Below are 14,896 nucleotides of genomic sequence, written 5' to 3'. Positions count from 1 at the left end.
TAAGGTACGTCAGCTTTTAGACATGGCAAGTTTATTATTTCTCTTCCAGGGTCAGACTTCCAGTGCTACACTCACATAATCCCGGTGAAGAACGAGGAAGGCGTAGTGATGCTGTTCATCCTAAACTTTGATTACGTCCTTGAGGAAGGAAGCAGCGACTCGACAGAGAAACTGAACCACACATCCCCGGAAAGAACTGATTCCAGTGAGTATTTTACCCTATGCACTGCACTGTACTGTATACTGGTAATGTGGGTATGAAATATTACAGTTGTTTTGACTCTTCCCAATACAGAATGGATGTGCATCAAATGGCTCTCTATTCCCTACATAGGACAAAGTAGTGCACAATATAGGGAACAGGGTGCCATTTAGGACCCAGCCTATGTAATGATGTAGGACTGCAGCTAGATCAAGGAGCCCATCGCATAGGAAGCCCGAATTGACTTTGTGGTGCCTTCCTTCCAGTTCCCAAAGACACACTCCTCTTCAATAGAAGAGCAATTATACAAGTGGATTCCACTAATTGCGATTATTCATGCTCGTCCTCATCTACATCTGCAAGAGGTTAATTAAGCAAGTTGGAACAAAGTTTAAAGTGGAACAAAGCTTAAAGTAACTGTCCAGTGTTTCATTAATTATATTACCTATAATTAATAATAATATGAGTGAAACAGTTTTCCTTCCAGAAAAAAAGTATTTAAATATGTTAAAAAGCAGCTTTTCTGTGTTGGAATGGTGTGGGCTTACCCCAACAACAGAACAGTGTGGGCCATGTAAGTGTATGCCCGTCATAAAGATATTAATGCGAGTAGACCGCTGATTGGCCAGCTCAGCCAATGAGCTAACATGACATCATGTTCTATGAGGAAATAGCAAGCATTTTTTAAACCAAAGCAAGTAAATGCTTTGGCCACAAATACCAAGCAATCCCAGTTGAATGAAACAAAGGGTTTAGAGCTTGGTGTCATTTTCAAACATATTAAAGAGATGTTTTGGAACTTTGGCGAATTTGTCAGTATTTTTTAAACCTCCCACTTTGGCCTGGATGTGTCCATGTGTAGTTCATACATGCATAATCTATTAGCAGAATTACTGTTTTTCCTCAATTAACCATGACATCCCTAGTTTGATAGTGACTATTTTCTGCAAGCTGTAAAGTGCCATTTCCCCTATTTAGGGAATATACAACATCATTTGGGTATGAGTTAATTAACAGAATATGAACTTTTAAAAGTGATATTTTCACTGGACAGTTATTTTATCATCTGAAAGACAGATCACTAGATTATGTTTCTTTTCACAAGGAAACTGAGTAGAAAGCTCAAACTAATAGATAATGGGCTTTATCTATCGACTAGCTGCTTCCATAGGATAAATGAGCACAGATGCCTTTTTAGTGGCAGGAGAGCTTTTGCATGGCCATTTTATTTCACAATTTATTTGGCCTCCACGATTGTGGATTATTGCCATCTCTGCTCTTATTTTCATATAGAGATAACCGAGCAGTGGGGTTTGAACTGGGAGCTGTATCTTTACCATCTCCTCCACTGCTGTGTGTCAGAGGGTGTAAATGTCAACAAGACATCTCTGCTTGCTCCTGATTGAAGGTGCCGAGCATGTCCTCTCACTGAGCAAGGCAGAGCCCTCCCCTTGGTTCAGCATGAATCCTGAACACTGCACCCAAGGCGGTGGGGGTTGTGTTTCCTCTGTGTGTGTCGTGTGTCAGGTTGCACAATTCTGGGAACTTTCAATAAATACCCTGGTTTTCTGGGGGGAAAAAAAGGGGAATTTATTGAAAGTTCCTGGAATTTTGCAATGCTAGTTTGTGTGTGTGTGTGTGTGTGTGTGTGTGTGTGTGTGTGTGTGTGTGTGTGTGTGTGTGTGTGTGTGTGTGTGTGTGTGTGTGTGTGTGTGTGTGTGTGTGTGTGTGTGTGTGTGAAAAAGCGCCACAGAAGGAAGGGACAGACACGCAGGTGGTGTGACAGATCAGCAGACAGACACCACAGGCACACTTATGCTTTATCCATTTTATGGACATAAATGCATAGTCCCGCTGTTATTGGCCTCATACAAATATGCTTTCCTTGCAAATTGATTTTAGGGACCATGGGGAGCTAATTATGATCCCATACATACTGTACGGGCTCCAGGTATCATAGCAACTAGCACAATAGTACATGCAAGTGAGAGCATAATCCCTCCTTCACAAAGTCTGCACACAGAACCCACTTCTCAGGATTTTTTCCAAGATGTCACCAAGACCTGAGCAAATAGAACAGCTACACATTACCAGGAAAAGAGATGCATTGCACCGTATGAAAATGTATCTTTCCGCTATGCTATTTGTGGGAAAATTACACTGGTATAGATTCACATAAAATACTATCAATTATTTTAATTTAGGATTCTATTGTCAACTAGATTCACTGGGTACAACCAAAGAGCTTTCCTCTCATTATGTCTTCCTCTTTGAACCATTTAATTGTAATTTCATACTGAGTTATTGCGACGGATTAATAGCTGCTGTATGAAATGGAAAATGTATGTGTTTAGAGTAAATGACCCGTAGAAGGCTTAATGGTATAAAGCAGAGAGGCAGCCGCATGCCCTCTCTTCTTTCCCAAAGGAAATAAATACTGTAGAGTAATGGGGCTGAATCTAAAAGCACATTCAAAATTCAATTCCCTTTCTTCTTGCTTCTCAAATATTCTGCTCTTTTGACGTTTCCACAAAACACACAGGAACTGTGTTCTACAAAAAAAACTGGGAACATTGTATTTTGACATAAGCACGTGTAATACACTAAAACAGGCCCATAAATCCAATAATTCAGAAGGCTCAGAGAGGATCAAGTGGTCTCTGCCCTACCATTCATAAATCAACAGATTTTATCTGCAAGTGACCATTCATACCAAGCAGTCCCAGTTGAATGAAAACGAAACATGTGTCGGAGCACGTGAAGCAGGAGGCCATGCCTGGTGATGCTGGGTTTAGATCTTGGTGTAATTTTCACACAGATTAAAGAGACGTTTCGGAACATTCGTGAATTTTACGTATTTTTTTAACTTCCCGCTTTGGGCTGCACGTGTCTCGGTGTAGTTAATGCATGCAAAATCTATTAGCAGAATTACTGTCTTACCTCAATTAACCATGAAATCCTGAGTTTGAAAGCAGCTGTTTTCTGGAAGCTGTGTGGCGCCATTTTCCCTATTCAAGGAATCTACACACATTTTGGTGACATACTGCAAGCTTGGCCCACTTGGGCCAGCCCCCTAACAATACTGTATTTAGAAACATGAAATACATGGCTCTGGCTATTGCTAGCTAGCTTATAAAAATAGAAAATACTTCACATAGTAGCTACAGTATGTAACAGTATGCAAATATTCAACTGATAAAGGTACAGGATTAGCGGTACCAATACTTTCTATTACTTACAATTTACTTATGAAATCAAAAAATCATAAGTCTATTAGCAGTTAGCTTCCCATATTGAACATCAACTTATACAATGTGTTGCTCGTCATTAGACTAGCCGAGGGAGAGGACGTGTGGTCCACAGATGAGTCGAGCAGCAAGGGATGGAGTAGAAGCTCCGAGTTTAGGGTCACCCAATGAGAAAAAAGCGAGAGCAGATGATGACACAGCAGGATGTGCATTTGCAGTCAGCATGGCAAAATGTCAATGGAAATATCATAGGCCTCATTTACTATAAAATGCATAACTTCTAAACATAACTCCTACCCACTGTAATGCAGGGATATTCGATAGCATGAATAACATCGTTATTCAGTATCATTCCAGTAGGCTATGAAACGTTTTCTAGCACAATAGCCCTGTTACACCTGTATAACTGTACCACTTATGGAACCTTTGAAAGGGTCTCTATGGATCACATAAGTGTCTTATATGAAGTACATCACATTCATACACAAGCATTATACAGAACTATATGTCTGACAGTATATATTGTCACATATGTGAGAAACACAGGAATTGTATAAGAATCATATGTTTTGTGTGTTTCCTTATAGGAATTAGGCCATAATCATATAAGATTGGTCTTTAAAAATGTGTGTAAATCATTTTCATTTGGGACATTACAAGGTGAGAGTTTACTTCAGCCGTAGCTTTATAAAAGTCTAGGTGTCTTATGAAAACCCATGTTGACACAGTACAGGGCATTCGGAAAGTTTTGAAACCCCTTGACTTTACACCACGGCTGAAGTGGGGTAAAGCTTCGCCTCAGCCTAAGATCCTGAACGCTCTGGAGCAGGTTTTCAGGATCTCTCTGTACTTTGTTCAGTTCATCTTTCCCTCGATCCTGACTAGTCTCCCAGTCCCTGCAGCTGAAAAACATCCCCACAGCATGATGCTGCCACCACCATGCTTCACCGTAGGGATGTTGCCAGGTTTCTTCCAGACCTGACGCTTGGCATTCAGGCCAAAGACTTCAATCTCGGTTTCATCAGACCAGAGAATATTGTTTCTCATGGTCTGAGAGTCCTTCATGTGCCTTTTGGCAAACTCCAAGTGGGCTTTCATGTGCCTTTTACTGAGGAGTGGCTACTGTCTGGCCACTCTACCATAAAGGCCTGATTGGTGGAGTGCTGCAGAAATGGTTGTCCTTCTGGAAGGTACTCCCATCTCCACAGAGGAACTTTGGAGCTCTGTCAGAATGACCATCGGGTTCTTGGTCACCTCCCTGACCAAGGCCCTTCTCCCCCGATTGCTCAGTTTGGCTGGGCGGCCAGCTCTAGGAAGAGTCTGGTGGTTCCAAACTTCTTCCATTTAAGAATGATTGAGGCCACTGTGTTCTTTGGGACCTACAATGCTGCAATGTTTTGGTACCCTTCCCTAGATCTGTGCCTCGACACAATCCTGTCTCTGCACTCTACAGACAATTTCCCTCGACCTCATGGCTTGGTTTTTGCTCTGACATGCACTGTCAACTGTGGGACGTTATATAGACAGGTGTGTGCCTTTCCAAATCATGTCCAATCAATTGAATTTACCACAGGTGGACTCCATTCAAGTTGTAGAAACATCTCAAGGATGATCAATGGAAACAGGATGCACCTGAGCTCAAATTCAAGGCTCATAGCAAAGGGTCTGAATACTTATGTAAATAAGGTATTTCCATTATTTATTTATTTTTATAAATTTGCCCCAAAAAAAATTCAAAACCTGCTTTGTCATTATGGGGTATTGTGTGTAGATGTATTTATTTGTGTGTAGATGTATTTTTATTTATTCCATTTTATAATAAGGCTGTAACGAAACAAAATGTAGAAAAAGTCAAGAGGTCTGAATACTTTCCGAATGCACTGTGTTTGTGAATGCATTTGTTATATATAAAGTCCACTGATTGTTTTATGAAAAAATGTACTTTGTCTCTTTGAATAGTATTTACATTTATACATCTTTACATAATGTGATTCTAGCTCGATGATTGTCACTCCAAATGGTAAGGGGATTGCCAGGCCCCAGGAAGCCCAAAGGAAGGTCAAGGTGTGGTGGATGCGGGACTGGGGGTTCATGAATGCTGATGTCCATCTCCTGTGGATAGAGAGCATATACAAAATGTCTTTAGCATACACAAAAGTGTTACATTTATTAAATTTTTTATTTGACCTTTATTTAACTAGCATATCAGTTAAGTACAAATTCTTATTCACAATGACGGCCTACCAAAAGGCAAAAGGCCTCCTGCAATATAACTATAGGACAAAACACACATCACAACAAGAGGGACAACACTACATAAAGAGAGACCAAAGACAACAACATAACAAGGCAGCAACACATGACAACACAGCATGGTAGCAACACAACATAACAACAACATGGTAGCAGCACAAAACATGGTACAAACATTATTGGGCACAGACAACAGCACAAAGGGCAAGAAGGTAGAGACAACAATACATCACACAAAGCAGCCACAACTGTCAGTAACAGTGTCCATGATTGAGATAAAACTGTCCAGTTTGAGTGTTTGTTGCAGCTCGTTCCAGTCGCTAGCTGCAGCGAACTGAAAAGACGATGTGTGTGCTTTGTGGACCTTTAACAGAATGTGACTGGAAGAACGGGTGTTGTATTTGGAGAATGAGGGCTGCAGTAGATGTCTCAGATGGGGGGAGTGAGGCCTGAGAGGGTTTTATAAATAAGCATCAACCAGTGGGTCTTGAAACGGGTATACAGAGATGACCAGTTTATAGAGGAGTATAGAGTGCAGAGATGTGTCCTATAAGGAGCATTGGTGGCAAATCTGATGGCCGAATGGTAAAGAGCACCCTTACCTGCCGATCTATAAGTTATGTCTCCGTAATCACGATGATCATCTGAATCAGGGTTAGTTTGGCAGCTGGGGTGAAAGAGGAGTGATTACGATAGAGGAATGTCAAACATTTTTATTTCACTTTTATTTAACCAGGTAGGCCAGTTGACAAGTTCTCATTTACAACTGCGACCTGGCCAAGATTAAGCAAAGCAGTGCAACACAAACAACACAGAGTTACACATGGGATAAACAAACGTACAGTCAATAACACAATAGAAAAATCTATATACAGTGTGTGCAAATGTAGTAAGATTAGGGAGGTAAGGCAATGAATAGGCCATAGTGGCAAAATAATTACAATTTAGCAATTAAACATTGGAGTGATAGATGTGCAGAAGATGAATGTGCAAGTAGAGATACCGGGGTGCAAAGGAGCAAAAAAAAAAAAACAATATGGGGATGAGGTAGTTGGGTGGACTATTTACAGATGGGCTGTGTACAGGTGCAATGATCGGTAAGCTGCTCTGACAGCTGATGCTTAAAGTTAGTGAGGGAGATATAAGACTCCAGCTTCAGTGAATTTTGCAATTCGTTCCAGTCATTGGCAGCAGAGAACTGGAAGGAAAGGCAGCCAAAGGAGGAGTTGGCTTTGGGGATGACCAGTGAAATATACCTGCTGGAGCGCGTGCTACGGGTGGGTGCTGCTATTGTGACCAGTGAGCTGAGATAAGGCGGGACTTTACCTAGCAAACACTTATAAATGACCTGGAGCCAGATAAATACAGAGCCTTTCAAAACTTTATAAAAAATAAGAGTGGGAATTTGCATATAAAGCTGTGCACCTGGTTTACCATCATGTAAACAACTAGATATTCAGGATCAATATTCTGATTCTATTCTCAAACCTAGTACTTTGCTCATGTGAACCCTACAGAAGATTTGGCTATGACTGTGTTAGTGGATTTGTCATTTCTGTGAAATGATCAATCAATTTAAAACCACCAGCAATCTCAGCATCATCTTCAATTTCTCATCCGAGTTGTCATCAGCCCATGCAATGCTGAAGGCATAGATGAATCAAGTAAACTCTATGCTGCTGCCGCTTCTATAGAATCACTGATGAGCCATCACATAACCTCAATTAGCGACAGCTGTTGTTTAAAACTGACTCAGCATCAGCTGACAAAAGGCTACACTGTATTGTAATGTGTACAACTGAAAATTGTCGGTGTGGAACAACAGGCAGGTAGATGGCCATCTGGGGAGATGGTTCCAGCCATTTACGAACAACATGTTTGGCCCAACAGGTACACTCAATGATGACCTATTGTTTGTAAACTGCTGGAACCATCGTCCTTGTCACCTACCTACTTGTTATTCCACAGGGCAGAAACCAGAGAGACATCTTCCTTACAGACCATAAGAGTGATGATGCCAATCTATTACATGACATACGTTACATGGCCAAAAGTTTGTGGACACCCCTTCAAATTAGTGTATTCGGATATTTAGGTATATAAAATCAAGCACACAGCCATGTAATCTCCATAGACAAACATTGGCAGTAGAATGGCCCATACTGAAGAGATCAGTGACTTTCAACATGGCATCGTCATAGGATGCCACCTTTCCAACAAGTCAGTTCATCAAATGTCTGTCAGGGAATGAGCTGCCCAGGTCAGCTGCCCAGTGCTGTTATTCTGAAATGGAAACATCTAGGAGCAACAACGGCCGCGAAGTGGTAGGCCACACAAGCTCACAGAACAGGACCGCCAAGTGCTGAAGGGCGTATCATGTAAAAATATGTCCTCGGTTGCAACACTCACTACTGAGTTTCAAACTGCCTCTCACAATAACTTTTTGTCGGGAGCTTCATGAAATGGGTTTCCATGGCCAAGCAGCCGCACACAAGCCTAAGATCACCATGCGCAATGCCAAGCGTCGACTGGAGTGGTGTAAAGCTTGCCGCCATTGGACTCTGGAGCAGTGGAAATGCGTTTTCTGGAGTGATGAATCACGCTTCACCATCTGGCAGTCCGATGGACAAATCTGGGTTTGGCGGATGCCAGGAGAACTCTACCTGCCCCAATGCATAGTGCCAACTGTACAGTTTGGTGGAGGAGGAATAATGGTCTGGGTCTGTTTTTCATGGTTCGGGCTAGGCCCCTTAGTTCCAGTGAAGATGATTCTGTACTTCCAACTTTGGGGCAACAATTTGAGGAAGGCCCCTTCCTGTTTCAGCATGACAATGCCCCGTGCACAAAGCGCGGTCCATACAGAAATGGTTTGTTGAGATCGGTGTGGAAACACTCTCCCTCTCTCACTCTGCTGTGGGTGCATCATGCTAGCTGTCACTCATATAGCGAGGGGCTGAAGCTCATTGGTTGAAATGGAATTGCTAGGTGGATGGCCAACGTGGGGGAAAATATAGTGACAGCTTCCAGCAAAGAAGTTGCTTCTAAACTAGTTATTTTGTGGCTAATTGAGGTAAGACAGTAATTTTGCTCATAGATACTTAGTCGTCACCAAAGTTCCAGAGCATGTCTTTAACCAGTACTATACATCTTACAGTGGCATAGCTGGGCTAGGCTACTACCAAAAAAGCTATATGTAAGGGTGTGGTTGCAAAATTACAGTAACTTGCCCAAAATTCCCATGTTTTCTTTAATTCTAGTTGACGGATTCCTGATTTCCTGCTTATTGTAAGCTAAGTGTTTTGATAACTTTCAAATGCAATACCAGGTCCATGTAGAATAAAAAACCCTTTACATTATACCATAGAAGCAGTGTTCTGCTAATATAATAATGTGCACCTTTCATTGTCATTCCAAGCCGATTCAGATACTGTGTCTATCGGTATTTTGTCTGGTGGTAATAGGGCTACCTTGTCAAACATGTCAGAGTGGTTATATACCTTCCTGTGTGGTGTCCCATATACAACAGGAGTTCCCTGATCCTGGTGCAGAATACACAGGGTTTCTCCCTCCCCATATTGACTGATACCATTCAATTCAATTATTTAAAAAAGACAACACAGGTAAAAGTTGTATCTAGTAAAATGTTTATGCCGAGTGCCAGGTCTCTCCCCATTCAGACACATCAGTATCAAGCCTGTCTGTCAGTCTGGACTCCATCACATCCCCTTGCAAGTCCCCATGTGCTGGCCCAATACATGTTTCTGTGAACACATACACACATAGTCACTGTTCTATTACAGTACCAACGGCAGTGAAGATAGTACATGTGTGTCAGATATTACCTATGATGACGTTTGAACAAGTCAGACTAAACCTACCCAATTCTGTTCTCCCCATCTACAACCATTGGTGAGAAGGCAAGAGGTGAGGCTGGAGGTGAGGTTTTGCCAGAGCCCCATTAATGGGCATAGAACTGTAGATTAGCTCCTGGCCCCTCATCAAAGATACTGGTCGGTCACACACAAACACACAGAGCACTGATGACATGATCAATGGTGGTTATGATTAGCCTGGTGGAACCAACCTGATCTCACATGTCATAAAATGTGATGTGAAATAGAATAGTGAACACAGCGATCAGGCTGGTTTCACCAGGCTACGTTATGCCTTGGATGAATCAAATCACATTTTATTGGTCACATTCACGTGTTTAGCAGATGTTATTGCGGGTGTAGCGAAAGGCTTGTAAATGGTTTGACATTATACGCATCTAAGAATAATATCAGTTTACATCAATTATGTTTCACAATTGGGTTATCAAACGCATCAAAGTAACGAAGAGGGTTACTTTCTGTATTTGTACAAATGATCAGCCTGTGAAATCTGTTGCAGAGGGAGACTGGCAACAACGGAGGAGGTGTCACAGGGGTACTTGTGTCGCATAACACTTTTATTCTGAGGTCTTGCCTGACAAGCTGTGAAAATAGCAAGTGAACGGTGAATGAAATGATTTTGAGGTCACTAAACCATTGCAGTCACATTGCTGGACATGTTATGATACCCAACTTTACTTCTTCTGGCAGGTCCCGGCATCCGTTTATGGGGACCAAGGGATCAGTCTGGCACCCAGCTGTGCACTTTGTCTAACAGAACAACAGGGTCAACGATTGTCATCATCCTTCAATTATTAACATGGCTTGAGAAATAACGTAATATCCTTTGGAAGCTAATTCTATTCTTTACAGATGTAGACTGACTGGATCCAGATTGGATTAGCTTCAGGCAGTTGCTATGGCCCTGGGTTGGTTTGATGATTGTTGCTGCTAGTTAGTACACTGTTGTAGTCAGTTATGAGTTAGCTAGTACCACAATAGCTGCATCCAATATTTATTTGTGACCTAGACATGGTTTGCACCTTGGAGGCTAATGTGACTGTTTAGTTTAAATGACACTAACTTAGAGTGGCATGGAAATACGATGGCATTGCTAAAGTAGGCAAGTAAATATCAGGAAACAAATTTGCCATATTATGATATCGTCAAATTCACTTTAGAGAGATGGCAATGTTGCCATTACTGTTACAGGCAAAGTTTGTCAAAAATAGCCGGCAATGCTAATGTTAGCCAGCTAAATACTGTGGTCCCCTCAATCTTAGTTAGCTGGCTAAAGTTATACTGCATCTAAAGTCAATCTGGTGACATCACAATAATGACAAAAGGTTTTCTTACTAATTATGTGCCTTCTTTTGAAATGTTATCATGTTTCCAAGCCAAATCCAAGTTTTATTGAGGTAGGGTAATGTTAGCCAGCTAGCTAGTTGGTAGCTAGCTAGCTATTGTCAGCTATGCTAGCAATGATAGTGATAATGATTCTCAAAATATACAGGGAATTTGGAAAGTATTCAGACCCCTTTACTTTTTACACATTTTATTCCGTTACAGCCTTATTCTAAAATGTATTAAATCGTTTTTTTGGAAGGTGAACCTTCACCCCAGTCTGAGGTCCTGAGGGCTCTGGAGAAGGTTTACATCAAGGATCTCTCTGTACTTTGCTCCGTTCATCACTCCCTCAATCCTGACGAGTCTCACAGTCGCTGCCGCTGAAAAACATCCCCACAGCATGATGCGGCCACCACTATGCTTCACCGTAGGGATGGTGCCAGGTTTCTCTCCAGACATGATGCTTGGCATTCAGGCCAAAGAGTTCAATCTTGGTTTCATCAGACCAGAGCATCTTGTTTCTCATGGTCTCAGAGTCTTTAGGTGCCTTTTGGCAAACTCAAAGCGGGCTGTCTTGTGTCATTTACTGAGGAGTTGATTCCGTCTGGCCAATACCATCAAGGCCCCATTGGTGGAGTGCTGCCTTCTGGAAGGTTCTCCCATCTCCACATAGGAACTCTGGAGCTATGTCAGAGTGACAATCGGGTTCTTGGTGACCTCTCTAACCAAGTCCCTTCTCCCTCAATTGCTCAGTTTGACCAGGAGGCCAGCTCTAGGAAGAGTCTTGGTGGTTCCAAACTTCTTCCATTTAAGAATGATGGAGGCCACTGTGTTCTTGGGGACCTTCAATGCTGTACCCTTCCCCAGATCTCAGAGCTCTACAGACAATTCATTCAACTTCATCGCTTGGTTTTTTCTCTGACATACAGTGTCAACTGTGGGACCTTATATTGACAGGTGTGTGCCTTTCCAAATCATGTCCAATCAATTGAATTTACCACAGCTGGATTCCAATTAAGTTGTAGGAACGTCTCAAGGATGATCAATGGAAACAGGATGCAGCTGAGCTCAATTTCAAGTCTCACAGCATAGGGGCTGAATACCGATAAACAAAACCTACTCACCAGTTATTGTGGCCACTTTTTCAGGATCCAATCCTTATTTTTTCTCTGCATGTTCTCCCCTTTTAGCTTTGCCACCTAGAATTGTTCAAATTAAATAAGTTCAATGTGTCATAAATAATTCTCCAAAGTCATAATGACACAGCCAGATATTTTTATTTGAGTTAGGACTGAAGATAATGACTCTGGCTTAGCTGTACAATGCTACAAATAATACATACATAGATTTAGAATGGGTTTCCCAATCTCTGACCTGCCCCCCCTACTCACCAGTTATTGTGACCACTTTTTCAGGATCCAATCCATCTTTTTTCTCCGCATCTTCTCCCCTTTTAGCTTTTAGCTTAGCTTTGCCTCCTAGAATTTTATTTCTAGGTGGCAAAGCCGAAGAATACCATCCCAACCGTGAAGCATGGGGTGGCAGCATCATGTTGTGGGGGTGTTTTGCTGCAGGAGGGACTGGTGCACTTCACAAAATAGATGGCATCATGAGGGAGGAAAATTATGTGGATATATTGAAACAACATCTCAAGACATCAGTCAGGAAGTTAAAGCTTGGTCGCAAATGCGTCTTCCAAATGGACAATGACCCCAAGCATACTTTCAAAGTTGTGGCAATAAGTCAAGGTATTGTTGTGGCCATCACAAAGCCCTGACCTCAATCCCATAGAAAATGTGTGGGCAGAACTGAAAAAGTGTGTGCGAGCAAGGAAGCCTACAAACTTGACTTAGTTACACCAGCTCTGTCAGGAGGAATGGGCCAAAATTCACCTAACTTATTGTGGGAAGCTTGTGGAAGGCCATCCGAAACGTTTGACCCAAGTTAAACAATTTAAAGGCAATGCTACCAAATACTAATTGAGTGTATGGAAACTTCTGACCCACTGGGAATGTGATGAAAGAAATAAAAGCTGAAATAAATCATTCTCTCTACTATTATTATGACATTTCACATTCTTAAAACAAAGTGGTGATCCTAACCGACCTAAGACAGGGAATTTTTACTAGGATTAAATGTCAGGAATTGTGAAAAACTGAGTATAAATGTATTTGGCTAAGGTGTATGTAAACTTCCGACTTCAACTGTAGGCCCTTTTCAAAGGGATTAGTTGGTTTTTAGGGGCAGTCGAAACAAGCAGAACTTCAGAAGTCTTCCCTCTTCCGCCTACTTCCCTCAGGCATCTAATATGACTGTAAACGGAGACACCTACAATAGAGACACTGAGTCATGTATCACTATGTAAATTGCAGACCTCCTGCCATTAGGGGCTATTTTAGAGGCCTGTCCAGGAGCCCTGTTGAGTGTGATGGCTTTATTGTGTGTTAGGGTTGTTGTAACATCAGCGCATGTGGCCCGGAGAATGGAAACAGATGGCAGTAACATTATGTAAGGAGAGTGCTGAATGATGGCTGCCTCATATTTATGAGTGAGCCTGGGGCTCACTTTCAACCCTTCTTCTATTGCTAATGATCCCAAACTACAGTTCCCTCCCAAGGTGGCGTCTATAATGTGCCTGTGTGTCCTCTCTGAAGATGTTACTGGACAGTGGACACACATGAGATGGGATACCGGACAGGACACACCATCTCTCTCAGTTCAATAAAGGAAGGAGATTCCTTTTCCCGTTAAGTGTTTCGACTTATACCCTTGAACGCGGTATGATGGATAATGATACCCTGCGGTATACAAAGTTGATCAAAGTTGAATTAATGAATCATCAAAGAAGACAGAGCACTACATACATGATAGGCATAACTGCAGTATACACACTATGCACCAAGGGGTAATGAGCCAACCAAGGTGATTCAGTCACGTACCATTGAATGCCATTGGATTAAAAGGTTGATTCTCCTGCTTACCTTCCCCTGTTTGATCATGAACACATATAAGGTAATCTAATTATAGAATTCCACACAGTCAGAGAAATGAAAGTGCACCTTCCAACTCAAAGAACGGTAATGAGATTTGCATTAATTGAAAATGTGACTGAATTGACTGAAGAGTTGTTGCCATTGCTTGTGATTGAGATCCTTGACATTTTGTTTTAAAGTCAAAAATCATACTTTTGTGTCACTTCTTCAGTCGTCCAACATTTTCTGTTGTTTAGGAAAGGGACGATTCTTCCGATTCCGCCAGGCTGCCTTGAGTCTGGTCTCCAACAAACAGTCTCTTCCACAAGAGGACCCAGATGCCGTCATGGTGGACTCCCCCTCCTCCTCGGTGGCTCTGACCAATTTCCAGTCGCCCCCGACCAAGGAAAACTGCAGCCCCACCAATGCCAAAGACACACGGGCCCTCATCAGCTCCAGCCACCACTCCTCCCAGGCCAGTTTGCATGGTCCTGGACCCCTGAGCCACTCCTCTCCCAAGCAGTACCCCTGGGAAAGGCTTTACCAGACGGAGGCGCACCAGTCCACCACCTGCCTGGCACACACCATCTCCAGAGGCAGCATCAGCGGGAGCAGCATGAGGCGAGCGTCCTCCGTCCACGACATAGAAGGCTTCAGCAACTCCAAGAGCATGTTCAGGGACCGACACGCAAGTGAAGGTAAAGTAGGATAATGAAATGTCTAATGAAAGCCTTGTGGTACCTCGGTTTCGAATGGGGACAGAGCTATTGTCATCTTTGTGAATTGAGAGTGCTCCTGGCTCAATAATTGTGCATGATAGTATAGTATTACAGATTTATGTCAGCATTATCTGCATCCACAGTACTATGTATTTCTCTCTTCCTCTCACCTATATAATGCTGCTTTTAGACAATGGTCGCTATATCAGAGGTAATGATGTGTTCTCTGACCATGCTTGATGTGCACTGGACTGTTTGAAGCATGTATCCTAATCAAGACAAA

At 42.2% G+C, this 14,896-nt stretch overlaps 1 protein-coding gene across 1 annotated transcript in view; it reads left to right on the top strand.

The window, feature by feature from the left end:
- LOC115160719 (potassium voltage-gated channel subfamily H member 7) overlaps window positions 1-14,896 on the top strand; it is a 113,536-nt gene that overhangs the window by 24,320 nt on the left and 74,320 nt on the right. Inside the window, exons 3-4 of the mRNA XM_029711040.1 lie at window positions 50-205; window positions 14,152-14,592. Of these exons, the coding sequence (XP_029566900.1) occupies window positions 50-205; window positions 14,152-14,592 (597 nt within the window). The remainder of the gene's footprint in view (window positions 1-49; window positions 206-14,151; window positions 14,593-14,896) is intronic.

This window comes from Salmo trutta, chromosome 24 (assembly GCF_901001165.1).
Source record: "Salmo trutta chromosome 24, fSalTru1.1, whole genome shotgun sequence".
NCBI classification, from domain to species: Eukaryota; Metazoa; Chordata; class Actinopteri; order Salmoniformes; family Salmonidae; genus Salmo; species Salmo trutta.
Note: the sequence above shows the minus strand (reverse complement) of the source record. Positions and strands in the feature narration are given on the sequence as shown.